Source organism: Carya illinoinensis, chromosome 16 (genome assembly GCF_018687715.1).
Source record: "Carya illinoinensis cultivar Pawnee chromosome 16, C.illinoinensisPawnee_v1, whole genome shotgun sequence".
Taxonomy (NCBI): Eukaryota; Viridiplantae; Streptophyta; class Magnoliopsida; order Fagales; family Juglandaceae; genus Carya; species Carya illinoinensis.
In genome coordinates, this window is record NC_056767.1 from 23,794,534 (window position 1) to 23,819,671 (window position 25,138).

The 25,138-nt window shown below is 33.2% G+C and overlaps 2 protein-coding genes across 2 annotated transcripts; both read right to left on the reverse strand.

Moving 5' to 3' along the window:
• Positions 1–7,265: 7,265 nt before the first annotated feature.
• Positions 7,266–18,314, reverse strand: LOC122299346 (serine/threonine-protein phosphatase 2A 65 kDa regulatory subunit A beta isoform). The gene is made up of 13 exons (XM_043109563.1): positions 18,106–18,314; positions 17,209–17,624; positions 16,498–16,744; positions 15,761–15,873; positions 14,557–14,636; positions 14,112–14,253; positions 13,854–13,934; positions 11,315–11,419; positions 10,150–10,332; positions 9,260–9,352; positions 8,162–8,301; positions 7,994–8,060; positions 7,266–7,631 (listed from the first exon to the last, which is right to left on the reverse strand). Exons 2-13 carry the CDS (start codon positions 17,599–17,601, stop codon positions 7,512–7,514), a joined length of 1,764 nt encoding a protein of 587 aa, XP_042965497.1. The 5' UTR covers positions 17,602–17,624; positions 18,106–18,314; the 3' UTR covers positions 7,266–7,511.
• A 2,843-nt stretch (positions 18,315–21,157) lies between these two features.
• On the reverse strand, positions 21,158–24,377 carry LOC122299456 (pentatricopeptide repeat-containing protein At5g47360). The gene has a single exon (XM_043109768.1). It carries the CDS (start codon positions 24,128–24,130, stop codon positions 22,700–22,702), a length of 1,431 nt encoding a protein of 476 aa, XP_042965702.1. The 5' UTR covers positions 24,131–24,377; the 3' UTR covers positions 21,158–22,699.
• Positions 24,378–25,138: the final 761 nt, after the last annotated feature.

Here is a 25,138-nt window from a genome sequence, read left to right on the forward strand (position 1 = left end):
GTCAATGTTAATATAGTAGTTAACGTAAATTACTACTTGTACAATAGAGTTGTATCTTTAGTATTTTTTGGATCATACCTATTTTGGACTAGTGTTGTGATCTACTCAATGGGTCTTTATATATGAAGTATGTTTTAAGCATTTGAGATATTTTCAATTTGGTGCATAGTATTGCTAAAGAAAAAAATTATCCGCTGCGAATATTGCATAATGTTAGATGCATGTTAGGAACATTGCATCTTATATGTCATGAACGGGGGCAGGTAACCTTGTGTTGCATGTCTCAACGCTTCAAATGTCCGTCCGATCCCAAACGGAATTTGGGGGCGTCACACCTACTAAGTACTTCCACTATGAATACTAAAGGACATTAGGTACACGCACATTATCTTCCATAATATGATTGTTGAAGATGAGCATCGTCTATATCTTGATACTGAAGAGTTCATTTATCAACAAATGGATGACACTCCCATGAACTAGTTTCATGAGGTCACATACTTGAAGTTATTAAGTTCCTTAAACAATATTATCGTATTAAAGAGAGGAACTTATTCTCAAATCCAAACAAACCTCAACAAGTATTTATAGAGTATGCATAGACATCATAATTTTGAATACAACTGTGATTAGAGTTTTTATATTGTAATATTATATTATTGAAATTGTTCACTAACTTTCAAATTTATAATCATTTAGCAAATATTCAAATTTTGTTGTCTACCAACTTTCAATTTTACAAGCATTCATCAAACATTCATAGGAAGCCAATTGGAATGTTTGGCGAATGCTTGTAAAATTTGAAAGTTGTTGGATACTTTGGAGAATGCTTTTAAATTCTAAATGTTTAGTGAATATTGTAAAATTTGAAAGTTAATAAACATTTTAATGAATTCTTGTTCCAATTGAATATTTGTTTTGTCAATTCCTATGAATGTTTTACTATAACTGAAGGAGCTAAAATGAAATATCTTTATTAACTCATTAAACTATATAAATATCATACTGTAAAAACTCTACTTGCAATTATAGTCAAATTATGACTAGCCACGCATACTCCATAAATGCTGAATGAGGTTTGCTTTAATAAGTTTCTCTATATCTAACATAATGATGTTGCTCAATGAATCTTATAAATTTTATGATCTCATGAAATTGGTTCATGGGGAGTATCATCCATTTGTTTATAAACAAACTCGTCTACACCGAGGTATAGAAGACACTCATATTCAACAATAATATTATGCAAGATAATGTATATGTAACTAATATCCTTCAGTATTTCATGGTGAAAGTATTTAGCAGGTTTATACACAATTGCAAATTTAATTTGAAGTACTCCAAACGAACTCTCTTATTTTCTTGTGTATCAGGAATTACTGTCTCTAATGTTGTTCAAGAAAAATGTATACCATTAGTAAGATAATAACCCATTGCATACGCATCACCATCGATTGAGTAGTTATAAGAAGGAGTATGATCTTGGGTCAGCACAACAAATACAAAAGATCAATCCAGTACGCTGATGCTGTTATGAGACCCAAGTAAACTAAAAAAAGAATGTTATATTTGAAGATCGTAAGATGCAACAACTTCTAAAATAATAGTTCATTCTACATGACCACAGTGCATATGTTTCCAAGCATTATGACAGTTTTTTCATTTCTAATAGATGCAATCAATGCCCTCCAATATTTGTGAAAATCTACGTTATTATCCATCATCTAGTAATCTGGCTATATTGATGCTATATGGAGATCTCAAGTACTCACGGTTGCCTTTAACAATTTTTTTTTTCATACCTAACTATGTGATGCTTTATCCGATTCTCAAATATTCATCCATAAAATATGTCGTTACTCTATATGTGAGCATCCTAATTGTTGCAATCATCTTCTAAAGGGAAGACAATCTAAGCCTTCCACTAACATCTCTTTTTTGGATATATATAATCATCATAGGCTTCTACTATAAAATGGAAGCATAAAAATAGATCATGACTCATACAGAACCTCCTCCTAAAAATATTATGAGTGTATAATGGTGATTGTGCAAAACAATTATGGAAAAAGCGTTGATGACCTACCAATGGATCACTATGGAGGAACATATACATGCCCCCTTACTATCCTTCGATCTTGTTCTACAGCCATTGTTGCAATCATATTGAATTCATTATTGAAAAAATCGTCATATCAAAAGAATTATCCATTGAGAAATGAAAATTGTGGAATTTTAAGAATTGAAAGAAGAAAGATTGGAAACTCAAGAGGCATGGATTCGGATGAATGGAAAATAATTAGAGCACTTGATCTATTATAAAATGCCAATGAGACTGTTAGCTACAACAAAAACTATGAGTAGTTGGATAGAAGAAAAGTTGGCAAAGAAAAATAGAAAATGTAGATATTCGATTGGATCAAGAGAACTTAGTAAGTTAAGATATTTATATAAAATTTTAAATGAGTATAAGAAAAGAGTTTTAGATATTTCCATTAGATTTGGTAAAAAAAAGACCATTGAAAAAAGAAGCAAACACAATAATTTAATTAGAATGAACCTAATAATCGTTATGTTATTAAATATTAAACTATTGAAAAAATGGACGTTGTAAATTATGATAATTTTCACAATATATTTTATTTGATTAAAAAATAAAATATGACAAATCTGTAAGATATGATATAAATAAATTAGAAGAAAAATAATAAAAATTCAAAATTAATAATATTTTATTATATAGAGTTTTCAATAGATAATCTATCCTGAGACTAACTATTAAGTGAGAGAAGTAAAAGAAAAAAATAATGATATTAGACAAGTTTTAACTAATGAAAGAATTATGATATACTTACCACAATTTACTACTGCTTTACTATGCATCCGACGTGTTTTTCTATTTTCTTTTTCTTTTTTTCTTCTCTATTGCTTCTCTATCAAAAGTGTGAAATGAAATTTTTAATGTTGCCCCAAAACAACCCGAGCCCCCATTTCGACCCTCTCTCTCTCTTTCTCTGAGCGCCCTCTTATATCGCACTCGTTCCTTATGGCTTGAACAGTATTTGTTTTCTATGGATTGCCACTGTCGAGCCCAAACGACATGGAACCCCCCCATCAAGCTCAGACGACGTCAAGCCCACCCCTCGAGCCCAAACAACATCGAGCCCAACTCTCGAGCCCACCTCCGCAATGCACCACTTGTGGTGAGGATAACTAATGTCTCACCTCCATCGGGCCTCCTGCGATATAGAGAAATCAATTGCTTGTGTAATGAAATTCTCATTTTTGTTTGTATAATAAATTGAATATTCACAATGAACTTTCTGGTGTATTTGCCACTTGTACAGTAGTAAATTTAATTTGTTATTGAAATTCTCATTTTTGCTTATGTAATTAGTTGAATATTTTTCAAAATGAATGAGATATGCATTTGCCACCAGTACAAGTGAATTTAATTTGTTATTGAAATTCTCATTTTTGCTTGTGTAATCAGTTGAATATTTTTTACAATGAACCAAATATATATTTGCCACCAGTACAAGTGAATTTAATTTGTTATTGTAATTTTCATTTTTGCTTGTATAATCAGTTGAATGTTTTTCACAATGAATTAAATGTGTATTTGCCACTAGTACAAGTGAATTGAATTTATTATTGTAATTCCCATTTTTACTTGAGTTTGGTCATCACATATTATGCCAGGTTAGGGGCGGGGCAATCATTTTTGCTAGCATTTGTTTGCATAACTTCTTTAATAGTTTTAGTTCCAAAAGTAAAATTTGATGATCAATGCTAAATATACAAGTTTTCAACAAAAACGATCATTTCTAAAATCTTGAGATGCTAGTATAGAAGTGATTTTTTGAATAAATATTTAGACATTTTAAATGTCTACTGGTTGTGGATTGACGTGGTTTTGACCCATAATTAAAGTTAAACCAAAATTAATACAAACGATAAATTCACAACTTTTAGTTTGCCTGCTATGAAGTTCAATGATGATATATATACATATATATATATATGAAAATGCATTAGATGTGTGATGCACGTATTTTTGTTGTATGTATGTCGTATTTGATATATCATCAATTTTTTTATTTTTTGCATGCTTCATTGATATTTTTTTCTTTGTAGGGTTTTTTTTTTTTTTTTGGGTCTTTGTTTGTTATGTCATGTCCACGAAGGGATGGAACAAAATATTAGAAATGAGGATATTGTTGAAGGGCTAAGGGTGGGATGTCATTTTTATTAGTTGAGGAAGTAAATGAATACTACACAAGATATGCAAAGCAAGTTGAGTTTGGAGTGACAAAACGGAATTTTAAAATTGGAGCCGATGGGAAAATAAGGTATTTCATCATTGCTTGTGTTCATCAAGACACGTCTATGAGCATGATGTCAAATATTTTTAAATCGAGACTGATGGAACATAACGAATGCAGGGCAAATATCAATGCCATATTAGATTTCGAATAAGAGTTTTGTTTAATCCATGTTTTCCTTGAGCACAATCATGCTCTCAGTTCTGGAAAAGTAAGATATATTAGATGTTATAAGAGGTTGAATGAGTTGAGCAAGAGAAGGTTATAATACAATGATACGACCAGCATTCAATTGAGTAAGAACTACAGTTCTTGCATCGCTGAGATAAGAGGATATGAGAATCCCACGTTTGGGTTAGAAGGTGCCAAAATACTATAAAACTCTTCACTCATATGATAGTTTCTATTAAGTCATAAACGTTGATGATAAAACTAGATCGAAGAATGGAGCTGTGTATGAATCGTTTGATGATATAATAACTTTTGACACAACGTACTTAACCAATGCATATAAAATGCCATTTACTTCTTCTGTGGGAGTTAATCATCATTAGTCAATCAATTCTATTTAGATGTGGCTTGATTTCTATGAAGGACATGGATATGTTCATTTGGTTATTTGAATTATGGTTTAAGTACATGAATAGTCGCGCACCACAAGTCATAATAATAGACTAAGAAAAAGTTATATAAAATACAATTACAAATATGTTTCCAAAGTCTTAATATCGATTTTACTTATGACATATAATGAAAAGAAAAAAAATGGAGGGTACAGTCAATACTCAATACGATGACATTAAACAAATTGGAAAAAAATTTATTTACCTTAATTATTTTTTGAATATTGTGTTATGTTGTTATGGCATATTATGGATAATGCAACCACCGGTGTTCACATATGTGTGTTTATGACGCGTTAAGTAATGATGAACTCAACAAGTATTGGCCGTAACTTTTTGACAATTTTGATCACTATGATTATTCATGACATGAGTGATTAGATTCTAGACATCATCTTCGAGAGCTAGCGTACGTCAGAAATGATTTTTGAACAAAAATATCAACCATTCAGAAAAGCGAAAGTACGAATTATGAAAAGAATTTTAAGGCCAGCCAATTAAGACCAAGTCGTGAGTCTTGTGACAATACAGTAAATGGGATAGTTGGGTAACATTTTCAAACCCCATTAACGTGATGGGACCTATAATTTTTATTTTTAATAAATATTTGGTCTAGTCAACATCAAGACTTCTACTAAGAAACTTAACGGACAAGAAAATAATGGAAGATAAAATACATTCAGTATAATCATCATGGCGACGCTCATGAAACTACGATTCCAGTTTTAGATTGTATAATAAAAAAATAATATTATATATAGTTACCATTTCATACTTTCTATACACGCTATTAACATAATTAATTATATAATTTTTTTTAATACTTAATTAATCATTCCTATAAAATATATATAAAAATATGTTAAAATAACTGCACCTAAAAATTTTATAAAAATTATCACTTTGTATTTCTCCCTTTTAACATAAAAGAATAAGAAACAATTTTATTTGTTTTCAGTATCCATTTCTTTTTCTTTTTATATAATATTGTGCTAGTTAAGAGATGGTGTTGTATAGCTCTCTCATTCCTTACTCATGTATTTCTATATCTCTTAAGAAAAAATCTAGTTGAAAATATAATCATATATTAATATGTGCATCAATCTAATGTGATTGGTCAAAAAATAAATTTTATTAAAAATAATATAAATTTAAATTTTAAATATAAAATAATAAATATTAGTATGCAGATTAATATGCGGCTTTACTTGTATGTAACAAAACTCATCCCCTAATTATAATATATAGAGCTAGCTTAAAAAATAAAAAAGTAAATAATGCAGGACCTCCGAGAAACTCTAGATTCTGTCGTCTCCATTACATCTCCCCATCATTTTGTTTTTGGCATGATACTCTTATTTAGCTGAATTCTTTTCCTTTTCAAAATAATAAATTAAAACACTGATAATTAATATTAAAAATATTTTCCATATTCGAACATCCAGAGGGAAAACAATTGTGTAGAAGAAATTCTTAGATATCCACCGTTCAATTCTCAGTCTTCAAACTCATGGAACCGGATTTTGGGTCTCTTAGGAATAGATAGCATCATGCCTTGCCGAATGCTAGATCTCATTCGTCGAGTATTGGAAATAATAACTTAGTTGTATCATTGAATTGTCATAGATGTGAAGCCTGGTAGTACAAGGCAGTCAGGTCACTTATATTAAAAACCCATGTCACGATATATACCCTTACCACTGAAGTCAATTTTACTCTCTTTTAGGATATTATGTTATATTTCGATGAATGGATTCCCAAATTTGATAAGGATAGGATATGATCCAAGTTTGTGACATAAAACCAACAAACTTGGTGAGGAGACGTGAAAGATATTTTGTCAGCTAATATGTAAAAGCTTGAATTATACCAATGAACTTCTATCCTAATTACATCCGTCCTCTTTTTCATGATAAATGTCCGCAGATGGAGCAACATTATCCGGAGGTACCGATGTTCTCCGAATCCCCGAATCGCTCCTATGGCGGGGGAGGTGCCAGCAAGCATAAAACTATGTATAATTTCTCTCAATATATATCATTTAAAGGACACTAGCAGTTGCTTTTGTGAATGTACAACCACCTCTGATACACAAACGTTTCAGAATTCACAAGGCGGATGATAAGGTAAATAGCTGGGATGATATTCTGCTCATAAAACAGCTGTTTTTGCTGGATCCCGTGATATGAGCTGTACATGGCATGCCAATCAAGGTTGAAATAGTAACACTTTTCATATCTTTCTTTAGCCAAACAAGTCCACGAATTTGAAACTGATTGAACCGATTAAGGTCCCTAATATGTATGAATATAAGGGGTAAAATCCAACAAGGATGATTACATGATCATATCAGCTAAATGTAGTTGCATGACACGAGACATAATTTTATGCACAAATAGTCTTGGGGAATCCGAGGGCAAAAAATTGTTGGGCTGGGAAAAAGAAAAGAAATCTTCTAGCACCTCAAGATAATACATATCAGTATGTTATCCAAATAGGACAGAGAAACAGAACAGAAAATTAGAAGGAAAGGAAAAAAAAAAAAATCAATGGCGTGGTCAATCTAAGTAGACATCATGACTTGATCACTTGACTGTAGTGCTTGGGTAGCAAAGAACCTGACATCAACATCTGGATCCTCACTCAGTTCAACCAGACATGGACGAATTGTTTTCTCCACCACCTGCATTGTTCGCAAAGCATCCCAATCAGCAGCCAATCTTTTATTGGAAAAGGCAAGTGGGATAAAATGAAGTCTTGGTGGGCTGCCTTTAGTTAATGTTGACCACATCCCAAGAAGGGAAGGGAAGAGAAAAGGAGTATTTGCATAGATGACATCCCGACGCTGAATTGTCTATAAGTTTACCGATAAAAAAAAAAAAAAAAAACACTGAATTGTCTATAGGCACCATAAACATTATAAATAACTCCAGTATTGCAACAATTCTTGATCCGAAATACGTCATATTGCTATGTAGCTATGTAATGCATTCCTCGATATCATTTTTATCTATTTAATAAAGCAAAATAGATTTAGCAACTTACAGACTGATCAACTATGGGAATAAGTGACTGCAACACTTTAGCCACATTGAACTTGATGTTAGGAACCCTGGAAGAAGCAATTGTCAACAACCAAGTCCAAGTCATAATAAACAAAAATAAATAAAAGAGGTTTGGAACCACACTTCACACTTTAGGACCCATCATTACCTGTCTTTTGATGCATTGATGACCACGGGCAGAAGTTTGGAACAAGTAATTTCTGGGCCCATAACAGGAGCAAGTAGAGAAATTGCATGTAGAATGGTCATCCGATACAGATAGTGGGGGTTGTTAATCATGTCCAAGACCTGTAAGATTCAAGTTGTTCAAGAGAATCACACCAAAGACCAAAAAAATAAAGAAATTATATACTACAAAATTGAAACAAGTTACAACCTCCTTAAATCAGAGTAACTGTAACGATAACTAAATTAACAAGTAATTAAATAAGATAAAGCATCAATAGAAACAAATTCAACACAAATCCTCTCATAACCTCACCCCAAATCCTCACAAACAGAAACTCCCATCCGTTCATATGAGATGCATAATATCAGCACCCAAAAACAAGAAACCAAAAAGATATATTTATACGGGCTGTCAACCCCAGACCAAGAACGTAGTCAAGAAAAGAGGACTACTGTTTCTGGTTTTTGAAGTCACGAGGCGGCCAGTGACAAGGACACGAAAACATAACCTAGATCACAAGGACAGCTACAATCTAACATTCTTTGGGTCACACATATTGCATACATCAAAGACCATGTGGAATGATCTCTTCGTAGGAATGACATGGGTCATGCCTAAAAAGGCTAGTGAATTCCCTAGCAAGTTGGAATGGTCTCCAAGGAAATCCACAGGTGACTACAATATGGAAGATGATCCCTATATGCATGTGCTGGTGTATTTCAAAAGAGAGAAATGATAAAAGCTTTGAAAACCGCAAGAGGACAACGGATGGATTAACAGCTTTCTTTTTTAAAACTTGCTCCTTTGGGCGGGGTAATAGATTTTAATGGGCTTAATTAATGTCCACGAGTTTCTTATTTTGGTTGTAAATCCTAGTTAGGAATTACTCATGTCTTCGTTCTGTTTACTTGGCATAGTCCATTATTATCAGTAAAACTTCTTGATTACCTATAAAAAAATATAGATAAAATTTTCCATGTCATGTACCAACATCAATCTGAGAATTTTACTTTCTTTCCTAGAGGAAACTTTATGATAATATGTCCACACAAACCAATAACAGTAACAAATCAGAACCTGTGGAATTATGTGCTGCATTGCCCACTCTGGGCCAAATTCTTCTGCGAGGCGTTTCACATTATTTGCAGCTGCATCACGAATTGAGTAAACCTACAGCCAATGTCAATAGTCAATAAAGTAAGCAAAATATATACCACATGTTAAGATGCAAGCCAATAAATATTGCATAATCGTGCTTGTTATTGTGCAAGTCAGATATTACAGTAATGAAAACCTCCTTGCTGGACCCAACACCTTTCTTTTTCAGTAATAAAAATTTGAATACAAGGCACTCATAAAAAAATATTAAAAAGGCAAATGGTGCATGCAAGTAGGCAGGATGTATACTAGAAAACACCTAACTAGAAAGAGAAAAAGATACGAGAAAATCATTGAAATTAAAACCATCAAAGCCACTATTGCTGAACCAAACATCATGTAATATATTTATTGAAAACAAGTACTCCAAAAAATATGGACTATGGATACTTCCAGTGGATAATAGTGTACAGTGTCTTAGTTTAATATAGAAAAGCATCCAAATGTAAGGGTCACTTAACAATTTACAAACTGGAAGAATCGCAACCAAGTCCAGCTAGCCTTGAGTAGGAGATATAACACTTTTTTTTATAAGTGAGTAGGATACATAACACTAATAACTGGAAGAAGCAAACTGCATTTGTATATGAGGGATCAAAAAGGATATCAAAAGATATTCCCACTAAATTTTGGAAAATCAATGCTGGGAATATATCTAAATGCAAATCATTTTTGATAGGGCAAATATTAAGAAATCATTAGTTAAACCAATGTAGAACCTTACTACAAAATGAGGAAAGTTCAAATCAAAACAGATATTCAAAAGCACAAGACATAATCAGTAGTCAATAACCCAAATATATACAAACCTTATCTTTTAACCATTGCATGCAAAGAGCACCGAGCTTGTCATCAAAAAAACCTACACCCAATTGACTTGCCAACAAAGGTATATATTCTATTATTGCAAGCCGAACCCTCCAGTGTCTATCCTCAGCAAGCTCAACAATTGCTGGCAAGAGAGACTGTGACAGTAGATCAATTCCGATGACCTGCTTCAACACAACAACCATCAACAAGACATGATTAAAATTAATTACAATGTTCAGTAAGACACTTGTGGTGACTGGCAATTTGAAGAGGCCGCATTAAATTTAAAAATAGAGAGAGAGAGAGAGAGAGAGAGAGAGAGAGAGAGAGAGAGAGAGAGAGAGAACTGGGTTTAAGCAACTAAGGCTGCATTTGGATGTTGAGTTGAGTTGAGATAAAAGTTGAAAGTTGAATAAAATATTGTTAGAATATTTTTTTTAATATTATTATTATTTTGGGAGTTGAAAAGATTGAATTGTTTATTATATTTTGTGTTGGAATTTGAAAAATTTGTAATGATTAGATGAGATGAGTTGACAGGAGTTGAGGAACCGATCAGTCATGACCCAAGTCAAAGGATCTGATTTTATAAGACAACGCTGAAATCAGTCACAACCCAAGTAAAATGAAATGCAGAGGAACATAGCTCAGATACATGATGATTAAAATTATAATCAGCGGAATAATTGACATTAATTCAATCTTCATTCGTTTATCATGAAAATATGAAAGCCTTTTTTATATTTTGAGATGCTAACAGAATAATGTGTGGGTACAAGTGGAGTGTAAGATGAAGAAATTCTGCTAAACCCCATATAAATAAGAAAAAAGCTCAGTTTCAAGAGCATTAGAAACTCAGCTTCTGCTAGCACTTAGTTGATTTCAAGAAAAAATAGATGTTTTTTTTGTGACGTGTTGCTCAATCATGTGATTGGACCATGTACATGTATATGGATACATATATGTTACACATCATGCATAAATGTGTTTTTGGTGCCTGTGTTTACATCATGCATATATGTCTTTTTGGTCCCTGCATTTACACATGGCTTCCAACTGCATAATTACTAAAATACAATAAAGAAAAGTGAAAAGAAGAAAATAAAAAGTCAAAATTGGAACAAATGAACTCTTAACTATTTGAACATGAAATTTTGATAATACCTGGTTAACTTGATCAAGCTTGCTGATAATATTCAGCCGGACATCGGGAAACTCGTCCTTTAAAAGGGAAAGAAAAATAGGAAGCAGTTGCTCAATTGTAGCATCCTGAAACCACAGCACAAGTACATTATACACAGGAAAAATACAAAAATCAAAATTCAGAAGTGTAACACCCCCTTCCCACTAGGGCTATGATGCTACACATCATTCATAGTGTAGCTTAAAGAATACAAGATTCTGTAAACAAAAAGCCTCAGCAATTTAATCATAAACTTTCAGAACGCATATTGAAACAACTCATGAACAGAAACTTAAAATATTAACCTTAGTCTTCAGTCTAAGTATATAACATTAACAATTTTTTTTTATAAGTAATAATCTTTATTGAATATGAAGAAACTAGGCACTGCCCAAGTACACGGAGTATACAAAGTGAGACACCTAGTTACATTCTAGTGGACTATAAAGAAAATAGAAACTCATGAACATTCCCTCCCTTTAGAACAATAGCAGAAAACCATTGAAACAAAGAGAATACAAAAAAGTTCCAGATTTCCCCCACTCCACGCTCCTTAGCATTAAAACACCTCTCATTCCTTTCCGACCATAAACACCACATTAAGCACAAGGGCATCATCCGCCACACTGCTGCCAGTTGAGCTCTGTTGTGTGGTCTGTTCCAGCATGCAAGTACCTCCTCCACACTCCTAGGCATAACCCAATTTAGCCCAGTTCTACTAAGTATTCCAGCCCATAACTCCCCAGCCACCTCACAATGTAAAAGCAGGTGATCTATTGATTCCCCACTCTTTTTGCACATATAGCACCACTCCATGACAACCATACCTCGCTTTCTAAGATTATCAATCGTTAAAATCTTCCCTTGAGCAGCTGTCCAAATAAATAAAGCAACTTTAGAAGGTACTAACACCTTCCATATACTCTTCCACAGAAAGAACGTTTGCTGTTAGATTGTCAAGGCCTTATAAAAAGATTTAACAGTAAACTTTTTACTCCCCGTGTGAGTCCACAACAGTCAGTCTCCCCCATTGACACCTAGATTTACTGAATATAAATAACTGTAAAAATCTACCAGCTCTTCAAGTTCCCAATCCTGCGCATTTCTAGTAAAAGTAATATTCCAAGTTGCTGTCCCATTGGCCCGACATAGCAATTCTGAAATTGAGGCCTGCTGATTTCCAGCCAAGTTTAAACTGACTATTTACATTTTTTTCCAAAAAATTACAAGAGCACACTTTTTGCACTTTAAGCTTACTTGAAAAAGTGCACTTAGGCCTTGTTTGTATTCTCAGGTATTCACAGATATTTCCTTTCCAAATATGACTCAAACACAACATTTTTCAATTTCAAATTTTCAACTTTTTCATTACCTAATCATTATCCAAAAACAAAAATCAATACAACTTTCCCAAACTTTCAAACAAAACACAAAAACAATACAACTTTTTCAAATTTCAAAACAAAAATTATATTCAAACAATTTTTTAACTTTTACAATATTTTTGTTCAACTTTTTCTCTCATTTTCCAAAACCCAATAAAATATCCTAACTCAAACCATTTCATTACTATTCATAGATATTCTGAAATATTCTAAGGCCCCATTTGGATAGTGAAAATGTTTCATTTCATCTCATCTTATCTCATCATTACAACTTTTTCAAATTTTTCCACAAAATATAATAAACAATTCAGTTTTTTCAAATCTCAAAATAATAATAATATTAAAAAATAATATTCTAACAATATTTTATTCAACTTTTCAACTTTCATCTAAAACTATCTCATCTCATCTTACTATCCAAATTGCACTTAAGTGTCCAAAGGAGTCCTTAATGTGCGCTTTTGTAAATGATTTGTGCTTTCAGTAAGCAAAGCACGTTGCGCTTCTACCATCACAGATTACATCATGAATGGCCTTGTTACATCTTAATTATACAACATGATTAAGTATGGGGGAAGAGAGAGAGAGAGAGAGAGAGTCGAATGGGAGCAAGAATGCGCAAGCCACCAAGATACTCGTGTCAATTCCAATGGTGCATCATGTATGCAATTCTGAAATTGGTAGCATCAATTTATGCCATTTCAAGGAGAGAAATATCATAAATGCCCTAAGACATGCCCTAAGACTTGTTTCACTGAAAGAAGTTAATAGTGCTAACTAGCCCACTCCCCAATTACATTTCAATTAGATCGCTAGTTATAAACATATATATATATAGAAGCATTTGGCCAACAGGGAACAACACAACAAGTGAGCATAAAAAATCATGGAGGAAATAACGAGGTGATATTTTACAGCACCATTTACTGCTGATGCAGATAATGAGAGACAAAATATCGTCTGGAATAGTCTAACTACATTTAACAATTCAAATCACATTTGTATAATTATCGATGCTAGAAAGATTGCATAGCCTAAGCCATATTCCTTTCTGCTTGAGCATGGAAATGAATGAAAGGGCTATATTTTCCATTTAAGACAGAGAAACAACATATGCACCTGGACATGATATTACCTTTCCTAAAACTGGTGCCATTCCCATTATAACAGAAGCCAATGCAGAACGAACATGCTGAGACGAGTCTGTTGACAGTTCCTATAGCAAACAATCCTTATTAACTCAAAATATCAAACAAGTGGCATGTGAAAAAGAACGTAGTCATAAATTATCGATAAAGCAACAGCTGAACAGCACTATAAGTAGAGAGAAAATACACAATCTACCATCAAGTTCACAACAACAAATCACTAACTACTTGGTGAGCAAGTATACCTTCACACAGGGAAGGATATGCTGAATTGCGAGTTCTGGACTCAATATCCGGCAGAACTTAGTAACTTTTCCGGCAGCAGCTATGCGTACTTCAGCCTCATTATCACGAAGTAGCCGAACATATGCAGGTACCAGGTCCGACCTAAAATATGTAAACATAACCATAACCATCAATAAGCAACAAGTCCTTAAAACAAAGCAAAATATATGCCCAACTCATGAAGAGAGCAATGTGACAAGTAAGTAATATTGAAAGGCAGTTTTGAAATTACTGAAATACCAAAAAAGGGTCCAATTTCTGCACAAGATATTTTCATATGGCGAGGGAAAAAATAAAGAAATTAAAACATAAATAAAATACCAGACCTGACAGTAGACTGGAAACTATTGAAATAGTCTAAAAACGTTCAAAATAACAGCAACTCTGCAAGAAATGGGAAAATACCTGGTAGGTTCAGGACCTACGGCTTCACATAGTTCATATAATTGATTTGCTACCATATAACGGACACGCCAAGATTTATCCTGGTTGGAAAATAATTGGCACATTAAAGGGTAAACTTGCATGGTATAATGCACTTCACCATTCAGATATGAAATTATCAAAATAAAAAGAAGCAAACCTTTGAAATGTATATAGATTTTTTTTTTATATGTATATATAAAAAAAGGTATATATATACATGCATGCACATACCACAAACAAAAACATATACAATTTTTCTTAAACAAAGAGAATGAATGTGAAGGATTACCAAAAACCTTCAAAAATTAAGGGTAAAACTGCCACTTATAACTTACCACGGTAAACTTAAGCTGTTGTCCTCACTAAGATTCCATTTTTTTATATAGTTAGGGCCTCTTTGGGATTGAAGATTTGCTTGAAATTTTATAAAATCTTCAAGAAAATCTTGGATATGGGTTTTTGTGAAATTTTATGAAAATGGTGGGACCCATAAAAATATATTTGGATTGAGATGTGTTTTATTGGAATTTGAAAAGGTGGTGGGATCAATTGAAACGATGTTTGGGGGGAGAAATTTTTCTGAGGTACTTTTAGGTTTTTGTGAAAGTTGTTCTAGTTTTTTCCAATTACAAAAACGATACAAATAATGAGATAAAATTTGCTTTTGAGAGAGATTTTTTTTTGGTATGTAAAAGAATTTTTGATTGACATTCCTCGGAACAGAAATTCAAAAAAAAAAATTCAGGATTAAAATTTAAAAAGCAGAAAGTCAAAACAAAGACAGTGGCCAAAAGGATATTGGGAATTGTATTAGCAACAGTGATAATAAAAATATAGTCAATATTTTTTTACGACAAGGAATCGCGGAGAAAAAAAAAATGTCCAATTTTACTCTCAAACATATTATAGAACCTCCCATATGAAAACCAGCACAGAAAATGGCTGATCAAATTAGCATAAATAAGCTAACCAACAAAACATTATAAACATGATAAAGAAACTAAAGGAGTACGATAAAGATTAATGTTACTGACTTTTTCATTTAAGAATTACCTAATTGTAATTAAAAAAGTTTTACAGAAACTTGTAAAAAGCAACCAAAAGAGTTTGATATAGATTAACAAAAAAAATACAAGCTGATTGATTAATTTTAGAATTTCACAATTAACAGCTAAATCAATACCTGTGAGAAATTAACTATGACAGGGAGAATATGTGCCACACAATCTTGAGGTTCCAACAATTTTCCAAGTGCTGCACAACCTTCAACAGCCAGTAACCGAACAGAATCTTGATCTGTGAGGGAAATAATTGTTAGAAAAATCACTTTTGTAATGAAAAACTATAAAACAATGTGTTAAAGAAAATAATCAAAATCAAAATCCAAATGGATGAGTCAGAGAAAAGGAGTTGACAATTAACAATCAGGGCGAGGAATACATCTAGCCAGTGAGGTAACCCACCTAGATATGAAACCAGAACCAAGGAGACCAAGGGAAATTAGTCATGTCCAACAACACAACTAACAATTATTTTCATTCAAAGAATAGAACTGAATGCAAGACACAAATATGATTGACCAAATAACTGACATATCTAGAAATGCAAGGATAGAAGAGTAAGCATGCTCAAGTAGCACCATTCTTTTTCTAGAATTCACTATGCCTTTTACCCCCCTGCCTTCATCAGGTCAGGAAAACAAGGGACCTATCCTAAACTAGCCATTAAATGTAAATGGAGAACAAATGGTTAACACCCATCTCCAATGTTCTTTTTAATTAATAAATAGATTAAAGAAAATAAGCACGGGAGCCTACATAAGAGAATCACGTCATGAAAATCAATCAGCAAAGAATGTAACCAAATTAAATTACGCAATTAAACAGAGTAAACTGACAGATCCAGAGGGAAGTAACATACCATCTTGAGTCAGATCCTCAAATATCGACATAATGTCAGTTTTCAAATATGCAGCTTCAACAGTAGCAGCAAATTTTCCCAGGTTTGTTGCAGCAGATCTCCTAACCATAGGCATGTCATCTTGACAAAGCTGACTGTAAATTGTTCGTAGCTCAGTCTTTAATGTCTCTGGGGCACTTGGATAAGCAATATGGAACAAGCCACATGAGGAGACTCGAGCAGTAAACCACTCACCAGCAGCCAGTCTCTAAATGTTGAGAGATTCTTGTGTTAAAAGAAAGTTGAGTGTCGTTTTAATAATAATGAGTCACAAGATCATGTATGATGATAGTTCAGAAAAGAAGAACAATTGGTGGCAATGGCATCTTTAGCAAATCAAAGGCCCAGTAACTTAAAAAAGAATAACACCACCAGCTGAGATGATAAAATTGGTCCAAGCATAATGTAAAAAGACTGGTACTTTTATGATGGTATATTTTTGCACGTTATAAAACTAATAAGAATTTCCAATATATGCAAAAATGTTTTAAGTTTCCTAAAGTTTGTTCCTGCCTTGGCAGCATAAAAGCATGCAGTTATTAATATGTCTACATGTCTAACTCCTCCACTAGTACCTTCTACAAACCTATCTAAAATTGTGCGGGATGGAGTAAACAAAAGAACCAAATAAATAAATTCAAAAGAGAACAAATGAGAATTCAGTCATCTAACCTTAACCAGGGGAATGAAGTACTCAACCAAGTCCTGTTCTTTCATTTGCGCCCCAATTCTACACAAGGACTCCACTGCTTTGTCCCTCACACACGTTTCTTCAACTGTGCAGAGAGTTTCTAATGGTGGAAGCAGCACATTCGCAAAATCAACACCTCCAACATAGGGAATGAACACCCCCAATTCCTCGGCCATTGCAAGAAGCACTTCATCATCGTCATCGTTGTTCTCGCTGAGAAAAGGAATCAGCTCCTTCCTGGTCCTCTCGTCCCCAAGGGCGCGAGCGATTGTGGAGAGCCGGCGGATCGAGTTTAATCGGAGCTGAATATCTTCATTTTTGAGCTCGTCGATTAGGACGGCAATTGGATAGAGAGGCTCATCAATCATGGCCATCGCGTCTCAAGAGATCTACGTCACTGGAAACAAACAAACCATTTCTTAAGCAACCAGACTCATAACCGTAACCTCCGAAAATGAAGAGGAAATCTTCAGATATTTAAGACCGAAATAAAATCCACTTCACTTCATGTGACTGAGGTGGAATTAATCAAGCAAACGCGGGATCTTAACGCGAAAGTACACTCAGAAATTGAAGATTGCTAGAACTAAGGCTTAGAGGTGAAAAAAGAAAAAAACTCCAAAATGATTTGCGAATGAGATCTCGAGCCATAATTCATATTTCTGCAATTTTCCCCTTTATGAGTTAAAAATTATTAGTTTATACAGAGTCCTAGATATAACAGAAAACCTAGGGAGGAAATTTCTTATTTGGTCCAAACAAGAGAGAGAGAGAGAGAGAGAGAGAGAGCGCAAAACCTAATTGTCGTTGCAGCAATATGCCAAAACCACAGAAAATCGAAGGGAAGTAACAGAAAGAGAGAGGGAAGAAGAGCAAACCTTGAGGAGGTGAGAACGTAGAGATCGATCTACTGGGAACTGTGAAGAGATCTTTGATTTGTGTAAGGGGGAAAGGCGAGAAGAGGTGTCTCCCTGTTATTTTCCTCGATTTCGTCCCGATTGGACGGCAATTTTTAGATCGTGCCCGCCCCGATACTTTCCGGCCCGAACCGAGTTCCTACTCCCTCAGTCTTCTTCTAACTTTTTATTTTATTTTTCCATCAAAGCAAATACATGTTTCCTTGTGAATTCAAGGAAATATCAAAGTGATTGTGAGAGTTTACATGAGAATGCCACGTGCTAAGAGAAAGTGTAACGGGATTTGTTAAACACCTCTCCAAAAGTTTAAAATTATTTAATATTAATTTAGTTAAATTTTTAATTTTCAAGATTATAACATTTTATCACGCTTCCAAATTCAACATTTACAATTGTCCACTCTATTGACACTGATCTAATAGTAACTCTTTTTTTTTAACAGCTTTACTCATCTATTAGTATTCAATGACTTAGCACCATATTCATACACATCAACTGCCCTATCTCAAAATTATTAAAAAGTTCAAAATATACTCTATATTTTATTTTAATTCTATAAATCTAGCAATTACCCCGCCCCCCAAAAAAATTTACAATCTCCTATGTTTCTCTTAAATTTTTTAAAATTTCAATATACCCATAAATGTCTTTCTCTAATTTTTTTCTAATAGTCTCAAAATTTTATATAATTTCTATATATTATTTATTTTTAAGGATGTGGCCTCACCAAAATTAAATTAAAACTAAACTTAGAAAAAATAATAAATTTATTAAGATGAATCTCCAAGTTTTTTTTTTATATATAATATTAGACTTTTTAATATAAAATCTAAAGTGAAAATATAACAAAATTATTTAAGATTGATAATTTACATAAAAAATAGTTTAGATGTTTTATCTTCTAGACTTTATTAAGTAAATAAATAAATTATTTAAAGTCTTAATTATAGCATTATATGTTTAATGTGACATAAAAATATTTAAATTTTATATGAAAATGTCTATGTATTTATAACATATTATTGAGATCTAATTTTATATATAGTTATATATATATTTTTTATTTTTTAGTTTCTTTTAATTTTATCTATATGTGTCACATAATAGAAAAGTTGTCCCCCATCATGCCACTGCTCATATATAATACGTACAAAGACATTTTACATATAAGTCGCTCCTTCCATAACTTTTATTTCAATTGTTAAATATCTAACTATTGATCTAGAGACTCTAAGACTATTGGATAATAATTTAGTTAATTCTTTAACCCTAAAGATCATAATAGATCAATTGTATAAATATATATAGAAAACGTTATTAAATCTTAATATTATATCATGTATCGTCAGTTTGGAAGAACCCATATAGATAGTAACCGTCTACTTTATTTTTAAATACGCTCTCATACACCATAAGCAGTATCCAGCTTTGAAATAAACTATTGAAGCATATTTATTTAGAAATTTGCCACCTCGTTTTCCAAATCCCTGGTTATATGAAACAAATATATATATATATATATATATATATATATATATATAATTTGGAGCAATCTTCATTTTTAATGAATAACTAATTATCTAAAAATTGAAATTTGACTTCTTAATATTTGGCAAGAGTAATGCTACTTTTCATTTCAGAGTTTGTTATCTGCAATCACACTTATTGATACGATACATTTGAAGTGATTCTTCGAGATGAAAAAGTAATATTTCTCATTCATCAATTATGTATTTTTTAAAAATATTTTTATAGATTTCACATGATCTACAAGTAGTGTCATTAGAAATATTTAATTAAAAACATGTTGCTTTATATTTTACAGTGAATAATGATATTCATATAACCATTTTACAAATAAGTATGATATTGACTATTCATAGAAATAAAACATGCTTAATTTTTAAATTTAACTTTACATCTTATTTAATTGCCCTTATTTAAAACAAATAGAAAATTTGTTTGTTCTGTATGATTTCTCATTTATGATTTCATAAAAATTAAATAAAAACAATAAGATGATCTTTTTTATATCTCGTTATCAATAGACTTTGATATTTTCTCCAAGGACTTCTCCATTTTTGGAATAATTTTATATTTTGATTGGCACCAATGTTCGAAAACAAAGTTTTAACTAATTTCGGAAATGCATAGACTTTTAGCAATGAGTTTTCCACAACTACACATTAGGTAATTCGATGAGAAGTTCTCCAGTCTGATGGCCCTTATAAATTATTTGCACCCTCAATCTTAGAGGAAGCATACCACCAAAACCTAGACCTATACCACTTGAGCCAACTGCAAAGATTATTTTTTTCATATATACCAACTTATCAATTTTTGCCCGAATTCTAAAAATCTGGTTCACCATTTCTTGTTATTCTAGTTTGATCAACCTTCAACCCAAAATAGAAGTTTTTATTAACCGAAAAAGAGAGATGTTGAATGGAAATTATACCAACTTATCGGGAATTCAGAAAAAACCCCAACTTACAGTGAACATTTTTAATATTTTGGTACAACGGATTCAAACTTGGCTCTTATATAATCAAAGACAGGTTAAATTTACAACCCGAATGCCAAAAGATGTAAATATCAAAAAAATGTTTTATTTTTTGAAATATTTCAAAGCTCAACAAGAGAAACACTAAAATAAGCACAGAGATCTGTGAAGTTAAGATCGTGGTTTGGACGGATATGAGTGAACTGTGATCAGGAACCAAACTCAAAAGGAAAAATATAAATGCAAGCATAATTGTGTACTAATCTGTGCACTAATATGATGTGATTGGTTAAAAAGTAGATTTTATTGAAAACAATGTTAATTTAAATTTGAAGTATGAATAAATCAATATTAGTACACAGATTAGTGCGCAACTGTGCTTGTATATAGCAAAACTCAACTCAAAATTAGTTAAGCCAATTAGATGGTGCTCAAGGATAGCTTCCCCAGTTCTCCAGGTCGCATGTAGGATGCTCATTACTAGTAAAACTTTACAACAGAGCGAAACCATTTTAGAAACAGAATATCAATTATCATGGCCTCAAAACGGTTACTATACACCGTCTATTTATGGCACATAGTTTAGACAGATCTATTCTTATCATCCACATCAGATACATGTATTGCAAGTTCTCTATTAGAATTTCCTTCAAGACCGCACTGGCAACTACAAAGTATATTCATCTTTCAAGAAAAACAGCACAATGTCTTCAATGTATTTCAGTTTCAAATGATGGCACAGAGAGTAATAATGCCATACATTTTGAATGATTTAAACTCAAGACATATCGAGTTTGAATGCTTTAGCCAGTTAGGAATCTCTTACAAGACCCACCAGGCCCTGCTGCTGTTGGTTGCTCCACAGGATCCTTCAACTTTGCTTTATCAATTATTCTTCAACTGAGTCAACGAGATTATTATCTTTCCAGATGGTATTGGGAGTTGGGAATCTTCCAGCTCCTGTCCATTTCTAATTTCCCAGCTCTCGAACGGACAATTCTGGTCACCTTCTTTTGCAACTCTTCTGCAGCCCCATGTACTTCATTAAGCATGTCTATAGGACCCCATCCATTTTATTCCCAAGTTCACACAATACTTGAGCACCTTCAGAACCTACTCTCGGAACCTCCTTTTCAAAACCTGTCTTAGTTCAACAGTGGCTAACATATATGAATTGCAGATGCAGACTGATTGCATGAAACAATACAAGAGTATCCATCCTCATATCTTGTAAATACTCCAGCTGATCTGTGGCCACTGTTTCAATTGAAAGTAATCCTTGATGGGTTTCAAATCACGTCAGATCTTCCAGCTTTGTTCAAAAGATATTTTGATTCCCCTTACAATCCATATAGTTGATCTTGTAAACATATCACGCCTTTTTTTCTCCCATAAGAAACAGCAGAGGGAACAAATATAGTCATAAACTGTAGCTAAGGGTCACATTAACTTTTTTTTTTTTTTTTTGATAACCTTGGGTGTCCGGGCCAGCTTACGCGCACCTCGACTAATCCCAAGGAGCCCTGAAGTTAACGACCAGGTAAATCCTCCAGTGGCCCTGAGGGGACTCGAACTAGTGACCATTGGGGAGCAAACCCAAGGCCTGACCAATTGAGCTACCCCTCGGGATTAGCTAAGGGTCACATTAACTGTAGGAGGAAAAGACTGCATCCATGTGGGGGGTAAGAATGGAGGCAATAAACAACAAAGCTTACCATTAGAATTAACCAAGTTCCAAAGAAACAGAGCTAACCGTTGCAATGTTTCAAAACTGGAAAACAGCAAAAGGCCTTCTACTTATTTTAACTAAATCACAGCACAGTTGAACTCAATTAAACATAGGCTGATGACTGCCACGATTCTTTCAAGTTTCATATCTAATTTAACAGATGAAAGAAGACAGTTATTCGTATTCGTCAAAAAATGATTGTAAATTTTAAAATTGCAGACTTGTTTTCTTCAAAATTAGAGATTCAGAACTATGTAAATTTCACCCTGCTCAAATCAACAAATAAGGTCCCCATAGACAGGCGAAAGACTGTTTATTCAGAATTATTTTCCAATCTCACTCAAGTGCTTAACTAGCTCCTTGTCTTCAAATTGCTTCAGGTGTTCAACTATACTTTCAGTATAAGAAGCTTTCAATCTAATTCCTTTCTTGAGCATCAACTGTGCAAGCCTTGCAGCCTCCACCAAATGGCTTTGTTGACAAAGCCCAACTAAAAGAATAGAATAAAGATCAGAATCCACAGATGACAAGACCTTCATCTTCTCAATTTCATCACATAACTGAAACCCGTCTAGCATCCTTCCTTCCAAACAAAGCTCCTTTATCAAAATGCTACATGCCAAACTATCAGGTTTGACACCACTAGCAAGCATCTTTCTAAAGAGCTTCTCTGCATCCTCCATTTTTTTAAGTTTGACCAACGACAATATTAGAGAACTATAGCAATCACCATATGAAACACTGCCTCCTGCAACAACTTTATCAATCACCTTGTAAGCCTCTTCTACACGCCCCTCCACACAAAGACCCTTTATCAAACTACTCACCGTAATGCGATTTGGAGGACACCCAAAAGCTTCCATCCTGTCCAGAATCTTCAATGCCTCTATTGTCTGACTTTTATCACACAAACTCTGAATCACAGACGTATATGTAACAACATTCGGACTACATTCCCCACCTATTTTCTCCATCTTATCCAACAATTCTAATGCCCTCTCCAAACTCCCCCACTTACAAACCCCATGAAGAAGGGCCGAATACATCACAGCATTAGGCAGACACCCTTGCCCTCTCATAGTTTCAACCAATCCACAAGCATCCTCTAACCTACCGACCCTACAAAACCCTCTAATCATTGCAACACAGGTGATCATATCGGGATAAAGATCATTCAAACCCATCTCATTCATTAACTCTTCGGCCTTATCCATATCACCCTTTTCACAAAACAACCTTATAACCACATTGTAGACCGTAGTATCAGCCCGCAAACCAAAGTCCTTCATTTTTTTCATCACCCACAAAGCCTCATCAGCCAGCCTAGCTTCCCTATACAAGTTCAAAACCACCTTAAATACCTTAGCACTAACCACACAGCCCCGAACCCTATAATCCTCAATAACATCAGCAACGACGCGAGGGTTTCGATTAAGGTCGAACAATTCACAAGCTTTTCTGTACATAAATGGACTGTGCCTATAATTGGGTTGAATGCCAACCCAAATGAAAAATCTAAGACCCATTTGGAATTGGTTTGGGTGACATCTATGTAAGACCTCAGAGACGCATTTGGCGTCCAATTTGCCATTAACTGTGGCCAGGGTTTTCTCTATGTTTTGGGTACCATTTATCTGCAGGTGAGTGTAGAATTTTTCTGCAGAGGAAGCAGCAGAGGATTTTACTGTTGAGAATTTTGCGGTTTTGAGGAGAAGCGGGAACGAGAGGACTTTAGAGATTGAAGAAATTGCCATGAAAGGTCAAGGCTTTGGGTGAAAATTCTTAAACCCTAGTGTTGCGGTAGAGGAATGTTACCTTGAGGCTTGGATGCGGAGGTATGGAGTAACTTTGAATACGTCAAGAAAGAGAATGAGACGACGAAGCAGGGTCTGGGTCGGCTGAACTCTGAACTCGCGCGGACTCGACCAGATCCGGGACGATCGTCGCATTCGAGTCAGCTATTAGCGCATACGACTATACGTTCGCGTTGGATTATATGATCTAGAAAAAGTCTATTATATAAAGTGAAAAATGATATTTGCCAATGGAAAATGCTAGCCTTTGTGATCTCATTTTGACGTTGATATATTTTAAAAAATTTTAAAAATATTTTTTTATTTTGGAATTACGAAAGTGGGTTTTAATACATTAATATATTTTTCTAAAAATAATGTAAAAAATAAAAATAAAAAATAAAAAATTTATGCTAGTAGATACCCTCAGCAGCGAAACACTAACTGGTATCCTTAGCCAATTTGCAAATGTTGCAAAATTTTATAAAATAAAGTAAATATGGAATTTATATATAAAAAAAATTTGTTTTTAATAACAAATTTTATTTTTTTAATCACACTTATAATTATATGTAACATTACTCATATAAATTTACATCCGAGTGGTAGGCTGTGTAATGTTTCTCAAATTTTAAAATATTTCTTTTCTTGTGAAATATTTATATATAAATAAAGCAGAACTAATATTATCTAAAATTAAAATGAAAAATAAATATAGATGTATATTAATAAAAGTTGTAGAACTTATCCCATGTATCTTTCCCACGTGAGACTTTTAAATTTAGATAAAAATATGAGACAGTATTTTTCCCTACAACAGGTTTTGTTCCAATTAGTATAATATTAGTTACATTATCTGTCTCGAAATTTACTTATTTTTATATTTTTTAATTAAACTTTATTGAATTCAAGATTTTAAGTATTGTATAATTCTATACTTATTTATAGATTTTGACAATATAACAAACG

Coding starts and splice junctions, on each gene's coding strand:
- LOC122299346 (XM_043109563.1), bottom strand. CDS start 17,601: ATGGCCATGATTGATGAGCCTCTCTATCCAATTGCCGTCCTAATCGAC. Junction 14,254..14,556: donor GTAGGTCCTGAACCTACCAG/GTATTTTCCCAT, acceptor TACATATTTTAG/GTCGGACCTGGTACCTGCAT. Junction 9,353..10,149: donor TGCAATGGTTAAAAGATAAG/GTTTGTATATAT, acceptor CATTGGCTGTAG/GTTTACTCAATTCGTGATGC.
- LOC122299456 (XM_043109768.1), bottom strand. CDS start 24,130: ATGGCAATTTCTTCAATCTCTAAAGTCCTCTCGTTCCCGCTTCTCCTC.